Source organism: Prinia subflava, chromosome 1 (genome assembly GCF_021018805.1).
Source record: "Prinia subflava isolate CZ2003 ecotype Zambia chromosome 1, Cam_Psub_1.2, whole genome shotgun sequence".
NCBI lineage: Eukaryota > Metazoa > Chordata > Aves > Passeriformes > Cisticolidae > Prinia > Prinia subflava.
In genome coordinates, this window is record NC_086247.1 from 59573764 (window position 1) to 59596388 (window position 22625).

The 22625-nt window shown below is 42.0% G+C and overlaps 1 protein-coding gene across 2 annotated transcripts in view; it reads right to left on the reverse strand.

Annotated features, from left to right (window-relative positions):
• Positions 1-763: 763 nt before the first annotated feature.
• ZNF516 (zinc finger protein 516) overlaps positions 764-22625 on the reverse strand; it is a 101676-nt gene continuing 79814 nt past the window's right edge. For both annotated transcript variants that reach the window (XM_063397587.1, XM_063397591.1), the window contains exons 3-6: positions 16151-17614; positions 10498-10602; positions 9524-9591; positions 764-3073 (exon numbers count right to left, since the gene is read on the reverse strand). In XM_063397587.1, the coding sequence (XP_063253657.1) occupies positions 3014-3073; positions 9524-9591; positions 10498-10602; positions 16151-17614 (1697 nt within the window). In that variant the 3' untranslated portion in view covers positions 764-3013. The remainder of the gene's footprint in view (positions 3074-9523; positions 9592-10497; positions 10603-16150; positions 17615-22625) is intronic.

Here is a 22625-nt window from a genome sequence, read left to right on the forward strand (position 1 = left end):
TACTCTGGTGGTCTTTCACTTCAGCCATAATTAAAGAGACCTCCTGCACTTTAGCTAAAATAAACCACACACAAACCAGAGAGAGAGGGAGAGAGAGAGAGAGAGATGGCAGATACACTGAGAATCTGCAGCGTAGATAATCAAACCCTTTATTGTCTAAGTTACATTAGACTCGCAACACCATAAAAACCTGTTAAGAAGAAGAAACAGTAGATTGGTAGAGGTAGTAGAAAGTCCCTGTAACAGTCATAAAAGGGCTTTACAGGAGTGTGTCATGCCAAAAAAACTTATCACGTTGCTTCAAAGAGCTGATCAAAGCCCATTTGACTAAATAAATAAGAACACAACTCATTTTAAATACTATGGTCTAACTAAAATAACAAATCAATACACAACAATGATAAAGAAAAAAACCAGAAATCATGGAATTCAAAAACAGATGGTCCTTAAGGTTGGTTTTCCCGCACCTACTCTTATTTCTTGTTTAATTAAGTGAAAATCTGACTTCTGTGCTATACACAGCATATAATTATTTAAACTGATTTCCCCTACTGTTGTTCTTCATGAAGCTAAATTATGATTGTAAACTTTGCTGATTAGTACCCTGGTAATGGCAGTGACAGCACTAGCTTCTCTGGCAAGGATTCGGGAAGAAAATTCCAGAATGAACGTTTTGGCTCTAAATATTAACTCAGATTTTCTAGTTCAGCTTGCCAAAAAAATACAATTAAAAAGAGGGAGAAATTACAAATGTACACTACACTTTCATGCCATTTTGGGTATAGAAGAGATTTTAATAACTAAACCACAAACAAATAGGTTAAGCAACTAGCTTTTGTGCATTCCTGAACTGTCACCATTACTTTCTCTCATGAAAAATATGACTCAGAAAAGCAACAAAACAAAAGGAAAAAAAATAAAAATAAAATTAAAAAAAATTTTAAAAAAGGAGAAAGCTAGTGCAAACCCAAAATGATAATCATTAAGCAACATAGCAAAATATTTAATTTTTTCTTTTTTTTTTTCCTTTTTTTGGTGTACAATGGAATGTGTCTATGCAACCTCCCTCAAAATAACTTCACAGAACAGTTAATTACAGTCACTTTTAAGTACTTGCACAGACATTCCCAACTACACCAAGTCTTGGATTTCTGGTTTACATCTCGTGTAATAGCATAAGGAAAATCTACTTTGAAAAAAAGTAACAAAGTTAATTTGCATTGTTGCAAGTGTTGCAGAGTAACAAAACCTGTCAAGTAATTTAAAACAAGTAACAAGTAGTATCCAGCCCAAATTAATGACTAGATTTTTTTAAAAAAGAATCCCCCCCCGCCCACCTGTTAGAACAGAACTGTTAGAACAGAGAGATCATGTTTTAAGGTTTTTTCTGCCTTTTTTTTTTAAACAAATCTTTTGTCAGAAGCCCATTTCTACAAAAACAGCACTATTCCATTACTGTATTAAGTAAACTGTGGTCTCACCTGTATTAAAGGTTAGCATCATTTCTGTACATGTAAAATTATTGCTTTTTTGAAAAATATATTTAGCATGCTAGTTGTTTTTTAACTCCATTTCCTGCCTTTACAAAATGTTACACTTAAAAAAAAAAAACTAGTAAAGCTTTTGCAAAAAATTTCACAGAACATTTTCTTTCAAGGCAGCAGTAACTTTTGATAATGCATAAAATTATATGTGCAAAATCTGAAACTTTCAGAAATATTACCATCACACATAGTGTCACAGCAATAAGAAAAGAAAATATTTATATCTGTGGAATACATTTTTAATTGCTTACACTGCATGGTTTAACAACCTGTTATGTGCCACAACCCCACCTTGAAAACTTGAAGTTAAAGAGTTACTGTAGAAGAGGTATATAAAGCTTTTTTTTTCTTTTTTTTTTTTCCTAACACCACCAGTGATCACCAAGTACAAGACATGACACGTTTATATGAACATTAACCCGCCACCACAAAAGAAGTTCCTCATCTTTCCAGAACGTCAGCGGGCCCAAGGAGGAGCGGCAGCTGGTCTGCTGAACCAAATGCAGGAGCAAAGAGCACCTTACGGCCCCAGGGCTGCCTGAATCCGTTCAGTGACACCTTTTCTCTTCTAAACAGACACATCAGCGGTGTTAGACAGCTGAATGTTTTATTTTTTCCTTTTTATTTTTCATTAAGTGAAGACTTCCTTTGTGACCAGGTTGAAGAAAGTAGCCCTGTTACAAAAAAAAAGGTCCTGAGAGTAAAACACAGAAGCCTGGTTTTTTTCTTAGTGTTCAACTAGCTTTTCTTTTCCAAAGCAGAATAGAAGCTTTTCTCTGGAAGTGTTTCAATTTCCATATTCACATACTATTAATGGTGCGCAGTCAAGAGCAAGAGCACTCGAAATGCAAGTGGTCCCCAAACTGTAATGAAACAAACCATTGCAGAATGACGGTCTTTCTCTTTAGTCCCTTTAATCCTTCATCAAGCATTGCTTTCTCAGCACCGAATGCCACCTTTTCCCTGCACCCCCCATTCTTCCTCTCTCTGTTGCTGTTTTTTTCTTAATTTGCTTTTCAGCATGACAGGCAGTGGCAGTTTCATTAATTAATACTTCTCCAGCCCTCGAATCCACTGCTGTTTTTCAAATGCATCAAATAGTCATTGTGAGCATCAGGGAGGTTTTTGTTACAGTGCTTAACTTCTTCATGCTGTCCAAATCACATAAAGTTTAATTTTTCCAGTGTCTCAAACTTCTCTTGATTAATATAGATGCCTTGTGCCGCCACAGTGCTTGCCAACTCCACTGTTTATTATAAGGGAAATAAGGAACCATGGGACTGATTAGTACGTCAATTTATATATATCTTGTGTAGCATCTTCATTTATTTTAAGATGATTAACAGCGCGGGGGCACCCGCTCCTGGCGGAGCGCCGCTCGCAGCCTGGCGTGGCAGCTCCGGGCGCGGCGGCGGCTGGCAGGGGACGCTCCGGAGCGCGGGGGCTGCGGGCGCTTCTCCGCCCGGGATCTAGGTTCCCTTCCGGAGATGCAGCGTGTGGGCGACCTCTGCGCTGCCGGGGTCCCTCCCCTGCAAGAAGGACAAGACATTGGGGGAAAGCTCATTCTCGCCCCTGCTCCCAGGCACCACCCTCCAGCAAGCTCTGCCGGCACTCGTTACTCTTTATTAGTGTCATGGACATTCATCTGGACCCACCACGTGAAAACACTTTGGATTTGGGGTTTTTTTTAAGCATCTCCACCAAGAGCAAAGCATGTCAGGCCCATATAAAGTCCCTGATGGACTAGAACAAGAAGTAACAGGATCTGGTAGAGCAGTTCGGAGAAGGCTGAGAACAAGGAGGGAAAGAAGAGGCCTCCAAAAAGTGGAAACTATGTGCTAGCCAAAAGGGATTCACAACTAGATCAGTGCTTTAAAAAGGCTGAAGTTTGAGGTCACAGAGGCAGCTAAATGAAGAAAAACTCAATTCTTGTGCAGGTCTGTCAAATGCTAAGGCGGCTTTTTCCCCCCCTTGTCATCTTCCTTTTATTTTCTTAGACAATTTTCATGAATAATTACCACGTTGAAAAAAATAGCAAGGATATTCTAAAATCAAGTGAAATTAAAGATAACATCATGAATAAGTGGGAGCCTGCAGCTCCCAAGAGAAGCTTTAAAGTGACATTTAGAACATCACTGTCGGAACAATGCAGTTTACAATCCTGATCCTAAAACAACATGGCAAGATTAATCTTACATAAATGCATTATCCTTAAGCTAAAGTCTTGATGAAGTGAAACAGACCATTTTAAATTAATGCAACATAAAATACGGCACCCATGTAAAATCCAAGCAAGTTTCAAGCTGTGCCTATGGCAGCCCTCGAAATAGCTAAAGAAAGCCCAGCTCTGGTTGACATAATGTATTAAGTGCATCTCTTTTGTTAATAGATTTAGAAAATTCCTAATTAAACCTGGCCCCAGATTCATGACATTTACCAGTCAAAGTTTGGTTTTAAGTCGGAAAGATTTGCAACAAAATTAAAGAAAAAAAAAGCTGCTGTACAGACCGCAGTATATTTGAAATGTAGGAAACAGTAACTGAATGAGAGATGTGATAAAACTTCCTTAGTTGGGTGCTGAATTTCCCGCAGTAAACTAAGAAAGATGCTTTACATTTTTGCGCGGCTGCATCACGCCTGAGAGACACAGCCACAATTCCAGGAGGAGGCATTCATCACCGGAACGCCTCGCATCGAACCGGCTCCACGCACACCGGGGAGCGCAGCAGAGCTTCGCCGCGCTGGGGAGGAGGGAGGGGAGGGCAGGGCAGGGCAGGCACCCTGCCCCACTTTGCCTGGGGTGTAATTAGGGGCTCTCTTTTGGGATGGATGTCCTGCGAGGTGGTGAAAGCGTGCCCTGCATGTCACAGACGGCACAGCTCAAGGGATCCAGGAAAAGGACAATCCATCCTCCCCACACCTGCAAGGACAGTGCAGAGGGGCTGGGGGTGGTGGGTGGCTGGGCACCCTCAGGCACAGCTGTGCTCCCAGCTTCACTGGCAAACAGGACTCGAGCTTCACGTGTGCCAAAACCCACTCAGGAGCTCACCCCCCTGTACTTACACCAAGGTATGGTTGGATTTTGAACTGTCTGATGTAGAGTTGGATTGAATTCTTCCTGAAATAAAGATGTTTTCCCTTTTAAAAAGAAGGCTTTCTTCACTTTCATTGAAAAGCAGATCTTTATGTGAAACCTACGGTTTCCATGCCAAAAGCTGCTCTCATAGCAACTTCCAGTGCTATTCCCCAGTTAACAGGGAAAACCCAGTTTGTGTGCCTGTTAATATGCTAAAGACAGATCATTGCATGACATTGAAATAAACTGCAAGTAGCACAGATAGCACTGGAGTTTCCTAGCAAGGGACAAGTGTTGGGACAAGAACTACAGCTCCTAATCCTGTCTCTAACGCTCATAAAGTAACAGACATACAGTACATGCATATTACTCAGATGCCAGTACAGCAGCCTCCGTGGTTCCTTGATTGTTTGCATTATAATCTCCATATGTATGAACGAGACAAATTAGGTTGCCATTTATTTGTTCATTATCTATTATTTTGATTAATGGAATTCTTGTTCTCAGAATAACTATTTAAAAATAACATTTGCAATAATGAGGACTGAACTATTAATCATGATCTTTGGAAGAAACTCTGCAAGGAACTCAGGCAAGACATTTCATGTGAACAAATGTCATAAATAGGACTTCCTACAGACAGTGTTAGAATTTTGAGTGCAAGAAAACCCAAACCAGCCAGACTGAGAAACCAATAGTTTAAATAACATTTCAATCTGGGTTAGGATTTTTTGCTTCCTCTCCTTCTCTGTTTAAAGTTGCTTTAGGACAAGCAGAGCTATAGTGTTGCTGGACTATAAAAACATTACAGGTAAGAAGATGTCCCCAGCTCATTCCCCAAGCTCCTTTACAACACACACATACAGAAATGTATATAGTGTTTTCCTGGTGGTTCTTTCCAATCTTTCTATCCCCCAAGTTCGGACTATTCACGTTTATGCTATTTTAAGTATTGAATGCTGCATGAGATATTTTAAAATACTCATAGTGGAGAAAATAAAGGTTTATGGACCACTTAATGAAGGGTCACACAGTAGGTACAGGACTTACAGTACACTTGTCTTTTCAGTGAATGAGGCCCAATGAATGTGCTGTCCAGAGCTGTTTCACAAAAAAAGCTGAACACTGCCCTCTGGCATGGGGAAAGCTTCAGCCAGAGAATTCAGGATACCAACAGTTTGGGTTTTTTCCCTGGTCTGCAGATTCCACTTGATTTTCTGTAAACAAAAGGCTGTTTTTCTGGAGAGGACAAAGGCTGGAGTTTTGGGGGTTTTCCTTGTTTCACTCACACAGAAGATGGAGAACTCGGTGTCTCTGGCTCCGTGCTGCAAATATGGTTCATGTACATGTACGCTCAATTAAAGAGAGCTCTCCCTCACTGCTAACCAGGAAATCATGCCTTTTGAACACCCCATTTCTTGTCCCTTAAAATTTTTTGAGGGTATTAATTGACACTGATAGAGCATTAACTGTATTCCTAATGTGGGCAGAGATTTCATGCAGCTTTCAAAACGCAGAAGGGGAAGTCAAACGCGCGGCGTACGCGTTAGAAACTGCTGTCACCACTGTGGAAAAGCAGGCTCCACACTGACTCCTGCACCACTGGGAATTGGGCTTCTGGCTGCAGCATCAGGCAGTGCCTCTGAAATGACCCCACGCTCCAGGAGAGCCTTGCTTTGAGACACACGTGCTTGCAGGGCCCCTTCTGAAGGGGAGCCAGCTTTTGTCTGGCCACGTATATGCAATTGGAGTGTGCTCCCCCAATTCATGCCTGCTGACTTGTGTCTCTGCATGTCGCTTAAGAGTGTTCCAAACTGAGATACATATTCATTGTGGATAAGCAAGTTTAATTATGTATATACTGGGATATTTAGCATTTATAAAAATATTCAGAATATTCAATATGTTTAATATGGCAGCTTTTCAAGAGACTCTACATGACTTAGCACAGATTGTATTGACTTGGCATATGTAACGAGCATTTTTTGTCCTTTAGAGGAAGAAAAATAGGAAATATTCCAAAGTTCATGGGAAATTCATTTTATGTAAAAATGTCATTTTGTTGTGTTTTTTTCAAAGCATTCAGGTAGAAATAAGAAACTACAATAAATAATGTTATGAATGAACATCTTATTTCCTACATTTTATTTATATTTCATTGGTGCTGATAACAAAGCATGAAACACAGCCCAGTGTTAACAGCAGCAAAACTGTGTCTGTTTGATCTTTTTTACATACTCCTATAGGTGACCTCCTTTTCAGGGATTCTGAACACCTGCACCTCCTGTTGGTGGTTCACTACCCGAAAATAGGGTTCTTATTTAGACACCTAAATATAAATTTAGCTGGTTCATTTTTGAAAAAGCCTGGCTGTAGACCCTATTTTTAACATGCAGAATTAGAGTTATTCTGTGATAAAACTGCTGTTCAATATAGCACTGTTGTAAGCTACCATGCTGGGGGATTTTAAAAGCCCTACCTAACATTGTTTCCTAAAGGAAACCTTTAGAGATGATCTTCTGGCTGACTAGAGGAGGGAATGGGGAACCGTGAAACACTAATGTTAATATTTTTACTCTTTAGCAGACTACTCAGGGGAAGATATTTTACCTGTGAGGTGGCAACATTATGTAAAGTGAATCATTTCCACTTGACATCAAAAAAAACCCCTCTTTCTTTCTCAAACTACTGTACATGGTAACTATTGTTTCTTGCTTGGAGCATGTGCGTAGCACTTCTGTAACTTGAATTGACTTTACACCATAAACTCTCATGAACAGATCTGTCCCCAATTAAGAAATGAAATGAAGACATGGAGTGACAACGTTTAAAGTGGGAAATGGTAATGTTAACGGAATGCTGCAGGCACCGTTCTCACTGAGAGCTCATTCCTGCGCTTCTAAAGGCCCCCACGGCTGCCTGTGGAAATGAGAGAATTCCCTCTGTAACGCCCAGGGACCGCGCAGGTGGAGCCTTCTGGGGCAGCACAATGCCTGCCTGCGACGAGAGCCAGCGAGCAGCAGACAACTGAATAATCCCACCCGACACAGACGCTGACAAATTGAGACAAAGGCTGGTACCGAGGAGCAAACAAGACAAAAGAAAGGGAACGATCTCCTGCAGAAGTGATCACACCGCATCTTCTGTGCGAGAAATACTGACTGGCATGAGATGAAGCCATTCAAGAAGCTAACCCCTACTCGATGTTCTGCTGTACTGAGAGATGCTGTAAGTTAATCAAATGCTTCAAAGGCAGACCTGCAGATAGAGAGAGCAACCTAACTTTGCCATGGAAGAAGCTAGTCAGTAAATTCTGCCATGACAATAGCTTACAAAGACAAGATTATGAGTCGATTTATTGTGCAGTAATATAACCCAAATGACAAAAAAAGTCCAGATGTGGTCTGAGCTGCCACATTTCTTTTTGGATATATATGGCCATTCTAGATTTTTTTGGAAATGTATTTCTAACTTTGACCTTATATTGTCTTCTACAAGAAAGCCCAGACGCCTTCAGAATGTGGTCTCAGCTACACAAGAGAAAATTATGAGCATGAAAAGATGAAAAGAGCGAAAAGATTAGAAGATGCTTATGTTTACTAAATCTGTTACTCAACTGATGAGAACCAAAGATTAGCTGAGCAGAGCTGGCAGAGCTGCAGTTTCACTCTGTCACACTGACTGCGTGTGTCTCTGTCATTTACTCTGTTACTCAGAGATGTGTTCTTGCACCACTGTATCAGATAAGTATCATAAGAGAGACACTGCAGCATAACTTTGCAGCTACTGTCCCACAAAAGCAAAGTAAACATTGCCCACAACAGCAGCAACTGAAGTGCTCTGTCATCTTGGAAACTTCATGAGAATTGTTGGCCACTCCTATGGCTTGGTGTCAGCTCAGACACTCCTGTGACAGAGGCTGGGTTCTCCATGCAGCCTTTGGGCCAGAAAGATGCAAGGACACAGAGAAAGTGCCAAGTCTTCAGGAAGGGTGCAGCCTATGAACTAGGCAGTGTGGTGGTGCCCAGTGAGAACGTTTACTGAGCAAGTAGAAACCGATTCCTAAACTTCATAATGTTGGGAGTAGCTTGGAGATGCATTTTCTAAGAATGGCTAAAAACATCTGCAGTAGTTTAGTAAGAGGACAGGATGACAGGGGCTGCTATAGTGAAAATTAAACTAAAAATGAGGATGAAAGGAAAAGTGAGTGATGCTGGAGGCAGTTTCACAATGGAAGAGAAGCGCCCATGAGAAGGTGCGCTCTGAAACCAAGCTGTAAATGGAATGGGAAGGTCCAGGCTACAACACTATTCTCTAGCAACATAAGATACCTGAAACAAATTCAGTTTAATGATTTTCTATATAACAGCTTTGTCATGTATAATTCAGAGCTCTGAGAAGTGTTTGTTAAGACAGGAAACTGTATACTACAAACAGGAAAGCACAATAATGGAGTCCATGGAAACTGGTGGATGAGAGCTTTTCAAAGGCCAGGTACTGAGTGTCAGGGTACAAATAATCTTCACAAAAATACTGACTAAATGTTAGTTGTCTTGTTACAGCAGAAAACATATTAATTGTTAAAGCAAATTTCCAGGAATTCTTTATGTGCTATCTCACTATTACACGTCAGTGCACATTTTACAGAGTTATCAATCCCACCCAGTCCCCAGTAAGCCAGTAACATGTTTATTTAAACACTACCTGCTTTACAATTAACTGGCTCTCTATATATCAGATTCTGATAAAATGCTCTAAAAATTTAACAGCTAAAAATTAAGCAATACCATTATTATTTATACATCTTATAAAACAGTCAATGCTTAAGTGATGAGTATCACTGTGCAATTTTTTCCCAGCTACCACATTAAAAACCAAACACCCAATTAATTGTAAAACATACTTGTTTTGGGGCATCTGCGGAGGTGGTGTGAACTTCAGTACCTCGGAGTCCATTAGACTCAAATACCACTGTGGGAACAAGGGGGCTTGTTAACAGATGAACATTCAAGCTTCGTTAGTGTGTGTACATTATTTGAGACCATTACAGATTAACCACGTTCAAAAAAAGACACCAGCTACTAGCCTGTGGCCGGAAAATACCAATTTACCGTAACACTTACTGTAAGAGAGTGTGCTAATGGCAGCCTAGGGCCACTGCCCTTTTTAATTCAGACTTCAGCGCTGAAGAAAGCAATCACTGACAACATTAATTATCAGTGTATGTGTAAAGGGACCCTATTCTTGCATTACTTACCATTTGGCTTCTGTCATTTTGTATCAGACTGGCTTATGTATGCATCATTCACACTTTTGAGGAGGAACCTGCTACTCTCACTGTCTCATGCAATGCTCAGGAGGGCTCACGACGCTGGTGGCTTTAGCCTCCTCCAGCCTCAACCGCAGACTGTGTCAGGTTAAAAAAGGCTGGTAGGGATTCCCCATTTTAGGGCTGACCAGTCTGAGGAGAAATCTCGTTTCCCACAAAAATGTTCCTGTCAACAGCAACGATGAGGCAAAACAAAGCCTTATGTTGTGCTGAAAGGGGTACTTTGATTTCAATTTGTGCTGGTGGCAACAGAATTCATTAGCATATTCATCTCTGAGTACCCTACTCTCTAATTAAAATAAACCATTTGCAAACAGACTTATCTTAGATGCATTGCAATTTTATGGAGTTCAGGCAGGGATCAGGTAAGCAATATTTGGAGAACAAGAGCAATAGTCATAAAAATAAAAAACCTGTCTATTAGATTTAGGTACTGGAATTACTTAGGTTAACATGGCATGTGAAATGTAATTCCTGGCATTTTGTTAGGTGAATCTGCAAGCAGGCAAGTGGGAAAGGGAGAAAGCAGAGAGAGTGTGAAAAGATACCTCCGTGGGACCTCTGATGAGTCCTGAGGTGGCTGGGTTGGGTAAAGCATTTTCCACATTCTCTGCAGACACAGTCTCCTTGGCGTGTTTGTGTCCTGAGCATCCCTGTAGTCAGGAGAGAGGGAGGGAAGGAGGGAGGGGGGGTGGGAGGGGGAGAGGAGAGAGGAAAGTTGAGAAGAAAACATTATGCCAGAAGAAAACATCATTAGTATGTCTAATGTGTCATTATGTGAGGCTACCTTCAGGCCCTGGATGACAACTGTCAGCCTTCATCTAGGCACTGGCTGACAGGCTAGGCACACACAGGACTGCAAGAATGCATAAATTACATTGAATTAAAAAATGCTCCCCATGATGTGCCCGCACCAGGACTGGCATGTCAGGTGTGCGCTTTTCAGAGCAGCTGGATCCACTTCTCAGCCATCACCCAGCTTTGTCAAGCAGTACATCAGGCAAATCAAAGTGACTCCAGCGTGGCGGACACAAGTCACATGGATAATAGGAAGTGAGTAGGACCAGAGCCCGACTGTCCCCCCCAGGCGGCAATACCTCAGAGACAAATGCAGAGCGAGCGCAGCCATCGCAGACTGATCAAACCTTTCGCCCCTGCCTACCTGCCTGCCGGTGCTGCTTTGACCCCGGACCTCTGAGGCACAGACGAAAGACATCTGTGAATGAAAGTGTCATTCCGGACATTTTGAGCTGGTAGCAGCACAGCAGCCTTCTCCCAGCCCTGGGTAAACATGTTTTCTAGGCCATTAGCATTTGTGGAAAACCGCTCAAACCTCTCCTTTTTCTCCAAAGGTCAGTTTACAGCATCTGACTTAAAGGGCTGGTCTTTGTCTTTTTGCTGCTGATCAAAAAAGACACATTTGACTTTTATTGGGCTTTTTTATTATTTAAAAAAAAAATGTTTGAACATCATCTTTTCTATTTTGGTAAAACACCCTCTTCGGAAGAAAAGATTTGATGTTTCCATTTGCCACTGGAATACTTTAGCTTTTAAAGAAATTCTGAGAGGGATGTCAACAGAAGTGAAGTTTCAGCTTTTCTTTCGTATCCCCTCTCCCCAGCTGCAGCATTTAAATATAATAAAACTGTGACCAAAAAAGCTGCAACAAAAAAGCCTCAACACAATGGGAAAATCAACTGCAGGATGCCACAAGATTCATCCGAACTATAGATGCTGCATCTGAAAATGAATGGAGAAGATGACAGCTACCATCCACTCGACTGGTATGACACCAAGCATCCTGGGATGATCTTCACCAGACCATATACTGCAAAGAAATGTCTTGCTGCAAAAAAAACTCCAAACAAGCGCCTCACTCACAGATTTTCTTCTTTTATAATAGCACCTCCTGCAGATGGCAGCACAGTCTGCATAATGCACTTGAACTCTCATTCACAAAAATTAAGTTTCTGACAGTCAAATACAAGATCATGATTTGGGGAAAAATACAGATCATGTATACACACACACGAAAAAAAAAAGAAAAAAGAAAAAGAAAAGAAAAGAAAACAAACAAACAAAAAAAAACCACAAAAAAAAAACCACAAAAAAAAAAATCACAACACCAACAAAAAAACCCCAAACAAACTAAAGAAAAAAAAGCCCAACAAAATAAAATTTTAAAAATCATGTAGGTGTTCTAAATATCAATGAGAACCTTCCTGAACTGTAATGGGACAGGTTTGCCCTGTAAGGCAATCAAGATTAAAGCAGGATTTCTGAGCTGTTAGGAGCATTTTTCCCCTCACTGCCCAGAACTGTAGCTGCAAGCTGGAAAGCAAAGCCAAGGGAAGTGTGTGGAGGAACCAGTTGTGGCCTTTGCAGTGCCATGCTGACTGTTGGACAGGCAGGGACTGGCAGAGCAGCTTTGAGAGGCCCAGGAGAGCTGGGTGTCTCAGGTCATGGTTCTGGAAAGACATCATTTAATCCCTCTATAACCCACATCTCCCTCTTTTGAAGCGGAATACACTAAGCAGCCATCACCAACCCAATCCAACAGCCTTCATGGAAGCACCCCTCCCACCCACATGAGAGAAGGTTGAGGATGCTCTTTGTAAACCAATGTATAAACACCAAGGGCGAGTGAGTTAAGACTTCCACCTAACCCCTCCCTAGCACTCACTTTACAGGAGTTATTCAAAAATTGGGTGGAAAAAAATTGATTGCTTCCAGGTATTTGCCACTGTTGCATTTCCCAGGTAGCACCATAAGGCTTTTGGTAGGTCAGAGCTTTGAGCCATGGGTGTGGCTGCCACAAGGCAATGTGGCACCAGAGTGAGTCACCACTCAGGTTATCCTCCAGGTGAACAGAAGGGGCTGGATGACTACAGGTGTTGGCAAATCAAGGTAAATGAGCACCACTCTGTGAATGGGAGTTCCTGTGAAATCCATGCTCAAAGCTGGTACCAAAGGAGCCCCCAAGAAAGAGTGCATCTGCTGCCATAGCCCACCCTTCCCTAATACATAAATTGCACGAATAAGATAAATAACCTCTATTAAATATAACAGTAAGATTCTGTCTACAGGCATTTAGGAAGACTGGGCAGTATGAAAGAAACCTAGCCCAAGCACAGCAAGCTTCATGTTTGCAGCTGTATCACAACAGCACACCAACAACTCTCTTCCAAGGCCACACTGGAACAGACACAAACATAAAAGAAAGGATCCCCAAAACAAATGCAGCCACTCAAAAGGAAGTTGAACACTGTAGTACCACACACTAAAATAATCTAGTGTGATCCAAGATGACATCACATACCAAAAAACCCCAAGGAAAATCTATTGGGAATATTCACCTGAGGGGAAAAACATGACAGACAGTATACCTAAGCGGGATTTTTGGATGTCTTTTATATCATGATTGCCATATTCACATTACAGTATCAAGGCTAAATGGGCTGATGCATACTGACTCAGAGGACTCAGCCAATCTAGAGCTATATATTATTTCAGATGAAGTTCAATTACCCTCCTTTGTTTGCAGTTGGTAGGATCTCGTTCCTTTTGCCTGAAGCAGCTTTTTATTTGAGTGCTATGAAAAACAGCCATCATGCCAATTGGTTTGGAGAAACATCAGCAACCTGGAAGTTGTATATAAAATGAAGACAAGCTACATGAAAAAAAAAGAGGTTTCAAATCCTGAAAAATTGATTGCTGGAAAACACTTGGAATGAAAGAAGAGGTTTCAAAGCAGAGATGGGCACTAAATAAGTTCCAGTTGTCCTATGATGACTTTATGATGTTTGTATCCTTAACTCTCTGTTCTGTTTATGCTGGATATTAAGTTCTGCACATTTAAGACTTGTTCCTTGAGTGAAGGGGGGAGAAGAAGCACAGTTTGTTTTCAGAAACTGCACTGGCTCGCCTGCATTCTGCTCCTGGACTGTGTTGTCTGCAGCATGGACAGCAGGAGAGCACTCTGCTTTGCTTTTAGTTAGTGGGTTTTTGTAGCTAGCTGAGGCAGAGAAGTTCCCCAGACTGTGACTTTTCTTTTTCTTGTAATTGATCAGCCCTGCTCTGGACTGAAAACCCAGAAAAACACCAGGAGCTCACACCTGTGGCCCACCGGGGCCCAGGACGGTGCAGGGGGGACTGATGAGAGACTGAGCAAGCTGAGCTACACCCCAGCAAGGACTTTCTGAATTTGTCATCTCTTCAGAACAGCGAGAGATTTTACTGTTTAATATTATTGATTTTTTAATGCTTGTGAAAATTTTGCTTTTTTCCACTTTTCTCCATGGAAATCTTTTCCCAAAGCAGTAGAGGGAGGGGCCACTTGAATCTGCTTTCTAGAGGGACCCCTTTGGAAGTTTCCTCTCAAATCTGCCCTAAAACAGGACACCAGTTAAAGTGTCCCTAGAAATCACATCCCAGTAAAAACATTTTGGCAATAAAATCCCTCTTTTAGAAAGCAGGTAAACAGAGACCTCTTTAAAAACCCTGCCCCTATTTTACTCTGCTCCAAAAGGCATCATGAATTTTCTGGTCCTTGCCTTCACTAAGTCATCTTCTATTTCCTAGCTTTAACTGTTTTTCTCTTATCCCTCTAACACGGCTGGGAGCTCACTGGATCAGTAAGATTTCTGTGAGCAGGCTGACACCATGTACTATTAAACAGCACTGAGGAGGGCACCCACGTGAAGGTACCCCAAGTTGGAGGTGGAACAATTAACAGCTACTTAAGAGCAGGAAGTGGGCAGGGAGAAACTCCAGAGAACAATCCACTGGGATGGCAAAAGGAAAGATAGCTGGACAAAAAAACCCCTAAGGAATACTGTTGTTTTAGAAACTAAGCACGTCTTCCTGTTTCCTTAACAAAACCCAGGAGCCTGATGTTGGTTGCAATGATCACGAAGCCTCTAAGCTCCTGCAAAATGATCTGCTCAATAAATAACAGCCCCATACACAGCTCTACCCCTGAAGGGACTGAGCAGAATTGACAATGAGATTACTGAAAGGTGCAACTCACTCGTGGACTAGGTCAGGCAGATTCTGCCTTTCTGTCTCCTCCTAAAGGCCTTTCCACCAAGACCTGACCTAACACTGCACTCCTTCCTTGCCTCAACTTGCAAACACCTTCTGGGCACTAGACCACAGCTGTCCTTAAAACCACCAGCTTCCAGGTGTCCAAAAGCTCCATTTCACACGTGCTTTTGACAAAACAGAGCGAATTATGTCAAGTGAGGACACCGGAACACCGGCCTGGAATGTGTACTCTTCTCATGTGGAGTTCATTTGCACAACTTTTACAAAGAGAAAAAGGGTATAAAAAATTGCACGGTTTACAGGCAGTGAGAGGTGAGACTATGGCTCTAATTCTCCTCCCTACACACACACACACATACACATCTCACGTGTAATCAGCGTGATTTCCTGAGACAAACTAATTCTGTGATATCGTCAGAAGAGCGTGGTTTGAAATGCACATACGTAGCTGTATTTTTTATTTATATGGCCATTGAACTTTTTTAATCCCTGAACTTTTAAACTGGCTATTTGCACAACTGATTTTTCTGCTTATGTGAATCAGCAGGCACATGTTAAGCTCTGTCTCTTTTTAATTATAAGCATACAAATAGATCAAAAGACTCATCTGAAAAATACTTAGTAGCCTTTGATATGGACAAGGAATATCTTAAGACTTCTGTCAAGAAAGACAAAGGACACTGACAAGCGATTATCCCTGTGTTGCTGGAAGACTTGTTTGCAGACAAAATTGAACAAAACCTCCAAAATAACATCACAGATAAGCCCCAGAGGATGTTTATTTTGCCTGAAGCAAAAAGATGATGATGTGTGCCAGCACTAGCATATCAGGGGGATCTTCCTGTGACAGCACATCTGTGTAACTCTAGCCTGCTTGAAGCAAGAGGACAAAGGAACAGCAGTACTCCAGGTGGAACCAGATACATTTAACTTGCGACAGAAATGTCACACAGTGCACAAGGGGGGATGCTGCAATGTTAAGAGAGCAGTAAACAAACCCATTGAAGCCTATCCAGCAATGATAAAAACAGTGAACTTGTAATCCTAACTCTTAAAGGCAGGGAAGGAAAAAACTGGGAAACAGCATGTCATGGCTCTGAACAAAGAAGGAACAAACTACGTCCTCAGCTATGGAAGAGCTTGTGAATATCTTACCTGTGTGATCTAGGACAGGGCTGTTGGCACCACAGGTTTGGTACAGTGAAGCAAGGTCCTTTGGAATGTATGTTTTAAAGATATTTAAGATGTCCAAATGTTTCTCATGCCCATCTGATCCCAGATCCTGTTTGCTGGAGTGCAGAGCCGGAGGAGCTCCCACGGCGCCAGGCGGAGGCTGCAGCACCGGACTGGCTCGTGTTCCCGCTGTGCAGTTTGCCAATGTCCTCATCTCGTTTCCAGCCCGCCCGTGAGGCTCCCTCTGGGGCACCGCCGGCTCCTCGTGTCTGGGGTACTGCTCACTTTTACACAGAGGGGGGTACTGCAGCGGGGGGTTGTATTTGGCCTTCATGGAGTCGGATGCACAGTGCTTACCTGGAGAGGTAAAACCAGTACTTGCTTGGGGAACCACATACTTTTCCACTTGCTTATTGTTGGTGGGCTGCATGCTAGGCCTGGATATGACTGTTTGAGTAGGTGTTACGCTTCTGCCATAGGTTCCCACTTGCATAAGTTTGGAATTTGCTTCGTATTTGCCTTTTTGTTGTGCTGCTATGCTGTACTGCTCCTGGGTGTGGTTTAACTTGGGCTGTCTGTACCCATCCAGACCTGAGCCGCGGGAACCACAGTGGCCGAGCACATGGCTGTCCTTTGATGGATGCGTGCTCCCGGACTTTGCAGCCATCCCCACAGAAAGAGAGCTGGGTTTGGAACCTGGCGACGCACTTGGCACTTGAGTACGTGTAAATCTGGCAATGGGCAAAGGCTGGCATTCCTTACCACCGAGAACAGGAGGGGGGCCAGTGCGCCCACTCCTCGCCAGAAAGACCAGGTTGTTTTTAATACTCTTGAATCCGTTCTGTTGAACCCATGGGGGTACCATCGAGTTACAGCTGATTTTGTGCAAAATTCTTTTGTGCATCCACAGGACTTCAGGGTAGTAGGTCTTGTGACTGCAGAAAGGACACGGGTAGACAATTAAAGCAGCCTGCAAGGATGTATTCAGGTATTTATTGCATGAATTATCCCTTGTTGATTTTTCACTCAAATCGAGTGGAGCTACCGCTAGAGCTTCAGCACCTTTTTCTATTAGAGGATGCTCCCTGTGCAAGTCTAGCAAGTTAGCACGACTAGCCTGCACTTCAAGTGACGTTTTCAAGTCCATGACCATGTCTGAAGATGTCTGGCCCACACCCGAAGCAAAGCTAGCAATGTGACTGGAACAAGGAAGCCCTTGGCTGTGATGAAATACTGGCATCTTTATGTCTGCAGAACCATGGTATTTTGAAAAGGGTTCCTTGATGACACTCTCCAGTGCTGACACCAGGGCAGGAATCTCTGGTTTAGATTCCCTGGCCTCATTTTCCCTGGCGTTGCGGCCGCCCAGCTTTGGGAGTTCATCCAGCTGAGATGTTATCATCGGGGTTTCCTTTTCGGGGAAGTTGCAGTGGTATGGCTTTCCATCTGAATGGCACAAACAAAAAAATATCACTGTCATTTTACACAGAAAGGAGCCCAAAAGACAAAGCAGAATTCAAGATTAGAAATGATAGCAGAAGAAAAAGGAAACTTTGGTATTTCTATGGTAATGATGTGTTACAGACCAAATGTACTATATGAGCAAGAAAATCTTGAAATAAGACACAACAGTTCAATTTACTTTTAAAGATGACTGTGGAGTCTGGATAAACTCTCTAATACTGCATGTTCATGACATTTTGAAGAAAAAACAATTCAATAACATACCCATGTTAAAATTCTGGGACTGTGAGAAAAAAAAACAAATCTGCAACCATTTAATGCTCTAACAAAAGCAAAGATAATGGAGCCAGATAAAACTGACCTAGTTAAAGGTCTGTCAGTGCTTCCATTACAAGCCCCTATTTTCAAAGGGTTTATAACTCAGCAATAAAAATTGGCTCCACACGGAAACCAACCATACAAGCAGGTATAACATACAGAATAAATTGCCCACTTAAGGGAGACTTTTGCAGTGCCCAAGTATAAAAGATGAGTTATAGAGGGTGTAAAGTTTGAATTTTCCATCCTTTAGTTTAAAGCAGATTTTTTCCTTTTGGTTTGTTTATTTTTTTTTTCTTTGTAAAATATGTTTATGTTTGAGTCAAACTTCAGGAAAATTTTGTGACTGCTCAATCCATAGGAAGGTAAGAATTCAACATTTTACCCATTTAGATTACAGAATTCAAAACACACTTTTAATTTTCCTCATCTTCTTTTTCACTTTTCTGCTCTCCGAAGTAAATTTATCCACCTAACATATGTTCCTGGAAAGGGACCATACTGGCCAGTAATTAAAACTGTTTAGGGTGAAAGAGAAGAGCAGGATTTGTTTTGCTGCGAGCGTGGCTACATCTGCCTGTTCTCTCGATGCCGACCTCTGAGAGCCACTGATGAAGCCAATGAATCCCTTTAAATCAGTTCACAGATCAATTCCACAGAGATTTTCATCACAGCAGTAATGCCTACTGCACCGAATCCATTTAGCATGTAACTGAATTGAATCATCTGACAAACTTTCAGTTTCAATTAACACGCAGTTAATGAGCCACTGCCAGGCAAGTGTAAGGAGACCGTGTTCCATCTAAAACGTCACCAGTCCGAAGTGATCACCGCATGCATGGGAGGGGTGAGAAGGGGAAAGGAGTGAACTGCTCTAGAGCTGCAAATCCTCTCACATCAGCTCAGAGAAGCCAGCCCTTCAGAAAATCGAGCGCCGTTTGTTAGCGCAGGGCACTGCCACGGGCATTATTGTGCATGGCGCAATGGAAGAACCACGCTGCTGGCTGGAGCTGCTCTGCACATAAAGTCTACTTAGCCTCACCTTCAATTCAAGCAAAAACATTCTTAAGATGCTGTTTAATTCGAGGTAAGTAGGTTAAAAATAACCCATAGGTTTGCAGCCTCACAGGGCTGAATGCTCACTATTCTAAGATCATTTTCCATTCAAACTCTCCAAGGGGGTATATTCAGGGGGAAAAAAATCCCCACAACCCAGAAACTTGTTTTTCCAGTGTTGCAGGCAACAAGGTTTTGGGAAAGCACATGCCCAGCAGTACTAGCCAAATTTACAGTTTGAAACAAAGACACTGCACACAGCAGTGAAATCTGACACTGCACATCTGTGTTGTTTTCAAAGCATATCTGTCAAAGCCCAAAATACTTGTGCTCTTAAATAAGATTTTAAGGCTTCTCTTTACGATCACAAGGAGTGGCTGCTTTGATCATTGTAGTAAATAATAAAGCAAAGCAAAAACAAGTCCTTTGGCTGCAGCAGTACTCAGTGGAGAGAGAACCGACCTGCTGGCTTTACTGGGCAGAGGAGGGAGGTGGCAGACCACTGCCAGCCCCATTCCAGGGACAGAGCTGGAAGGCTCTTGGTCCACCTGTGCAGCTGTGATGAAGGGTTGAACCTGCAACTCTCAGGTTGCTCTGTGTACCACAGACATTCCTGCATACTTTCTTGCTTGGTCAAAATCTATGTCCCAAGCTGTTTCAGCAAGGAGGACAAGGTCAGATTGTGAAAGGTGGCACATGTCAGATCTGGGCTTGGTCTTTAGGTCTGGACTGTTCAGGTTAGGTCTGTACTTGGGGAGAGGAGGGGAGGGGAGGAGAAAGCAGAAAGACAGCCCAGAGTCCCATGTGCCCCCATAAGGCCTGGGACTGCAAATTTTGAGGTGGCTGCAGTCCTTTTTGCCCTATTTCCTAGTGCATCCATCTATGAAAAAGGGATTTTTTTCAGGTGGAAAATGTAACACAGAGAAGGAAAATGATGATGGCATTTCTGAGGTGTACAGGCCTGTAGTTGCCCTCAGTGCACTAAAATGATGAAAATGAAGATTACTAAGGCTATTACAAAACACGGCTATAAGCTTCTAACACCTCTTCGTAGTGTCTTGCTAGATTCAATTCCTCTGATGCCTCACAAGAACAGTTATGAACACAGTGGGAATAATTTTAAAGCTTAGATCGGGAGGCTCAATAGCAGTATTTGTGCTAATTGCCCAAGCTGTACTTGGGCAAAAAAAAAAAAGACAAAATAACAACAAATGAACAAACAAGCAAAAACTCAAACAAACAAAAAAAACCCCACAAAGTACCCCTACTTCCCAAGATTTGAACAGAAAAAAATTTAACTTACAGGCCAACTCAAAATTTCTTTATCAGTAAAAAACACAGCCTATGCTCTTCCCTAGTCCCACCCTGCCCTCCACCAGGGATCCAACACTACAGATCTGAACACTCAGACTGCCTTGTGCCATCCTTCCCATCATGGACGGTGGTCCAGGCTGGGCAGTGAGTAGGTAACAAAAGCCAGGTGGAAAATGGGATACAGGCAAGAGCATGAGAACATGGTAAGCATACTCAAAAATACAGGTAAAGTCTTTTTAGAAAAATAGATTAGATTTATTTCTGCCTGCTCCCAGCTACTTGCCCCAGCTGAAAAGGGGTACTAATAATCCTTTTAAATCACTGGTATAAAATACTGTTCTAACCAGCCCAGTGAAGGCATTACTGTCACCAGAAACTTTTGCAATTTTATTATGGCCAGGTCAAAGCAAAAAGCCATGAATGAGATGCCTTTTTCTTGATCTCCAGGGACTATAACTCATACTCCCCATTGCAAGTCTTTTTGGCTTAGCATGCGCTCACTTTTATCCTACAGTCTCTATCATCTTATATTTTGTCTCAATTCCTTTGTTCCTTACCCCAAACAGCTGTTTTTATCTGTTGCACTATAGAGTGAGAAAGATACTTTTACTACAACCCTGAAGGATTAAACAGTTTTTCTGTACCACAGATACCTGGGCAACAGCTAAAGCAGAGGAATTTTCCAACGTGCCTAGCTAGGAGGTGGCTGCCGATGCCATCTCAGGACTTCAGCTTGGCAGCAGCTTCAAGTACCAACACCATCACAGGCCACAGGGAAAGCAAAGCAGGAGAGTGCAAAACACTTAACCATATGAAAACCATGTTCTAGAAACACAAGTATATTCAGGGATTTGAGAAATTCCTCAGAAATACACCTAATGCCATCACCAGTTACTCACACACACAGATAAAAGCAACTCTCCTTCTCCCCACACACATACACCCCTCTTCTCTCTTTCTCCCCCTCACATGCATAAACTCCACTTGTTTTCTTCCCAGCACAAAACCGAATTTCAGAATGGGCTGCACAGCTGTTTTAATTCATGAGGCTTCCTATAAAGTAAACCAGGCTACCAGGCTGAGGACAATGAAATCGTGATTTCTATTCAGAAGAGCAGAACTGGCTAGAAATTGGCCCCTTTTCTGGCTAGTGTTACAGCACTAGGAGTCTAAGGAAAAGGAGCAGATGTGGTGTGTTTGATTTTCAGTAAACATTTGATAATGATTTGCACTTTGAGATGAATACTGTGGCTTGATTTGAAAACAGACTGCAAATAAATCATGATAAAAGCAAAGGATAACAAGCAAAGAAGGTGCAATATTGCAAAGACCTGTATTAGGTCCTACTTCACTTGGTATTTTCTTTAATGTTCCAGAAGAGATTCTAGACAGCATGCTAACTTAAATCTCCAGGAAATATCACTTTTGGAGGAGCTGCAAAAATAATGGGGACAAGGAAATAATGCACAGGGACTCCAAGAGAATAGAAATGCAGTCTGAAAATAATCAAATGAGATTCATTCTGGGCAAGAAAAGCAGGCTAAGACAAGTGAGGGGAAATGATCCAAAAAAATCCATGCAGTGGGAAGGCAAAATCTGGGAAGAAGCAATGTTGAAAATAATTGCTGTTACAATAGACGGCAAGTTAAATATAAGTGTACTAGATGAAGTTCTTCAGCTTAGCTTTCAGAAATAAAAGTACACATTATAAAAATAAAAATAAAACTATCCCTCTGAAAAAGACACAATGGTCAAACCCCCAAACTGGGGTTTGAATATACGAAATATATGAAAAACATACATAAAAATTACATCTATATAAATATATACACACCATAATAATGGGCACTACACAAAAGCCCACAGTAAGCATAATACAATGCGACCCAGCAGGGGAAAAAAGGCAAAAAGCAGTTTTGCAGCAGAAAATCAGGTCTTTTATTTTGTGAAAGGAAGGTTCAGCAAAAACAGTCCACACCCCTAGAATATCTGTGCAGATCTGCAAATACAGGTAAGTCAGGAGGAGTTCAGAGAACTGCCACAGGAAAGTAACCCACCAGAAAATAAAGACAAAGAGTTTCCCCACATAGCTGAAGGAACACAGAAGGGTGACAGGCCAATGTCTGCAGTCTCCCCAGGAGTTCAAGCTCCAGAAGAACTATGACATCCTGAGTACTGGAGTCTATCAACAACAATCAGAGACGCTTGCATGCAGAAAAACTTGCGATTAAAAGAAAGAAAAAAAAAAGATAATATGTATTTGCAGCTTGAGGAATTAATGTCAAGGGAAGGGGCAAAACATCAT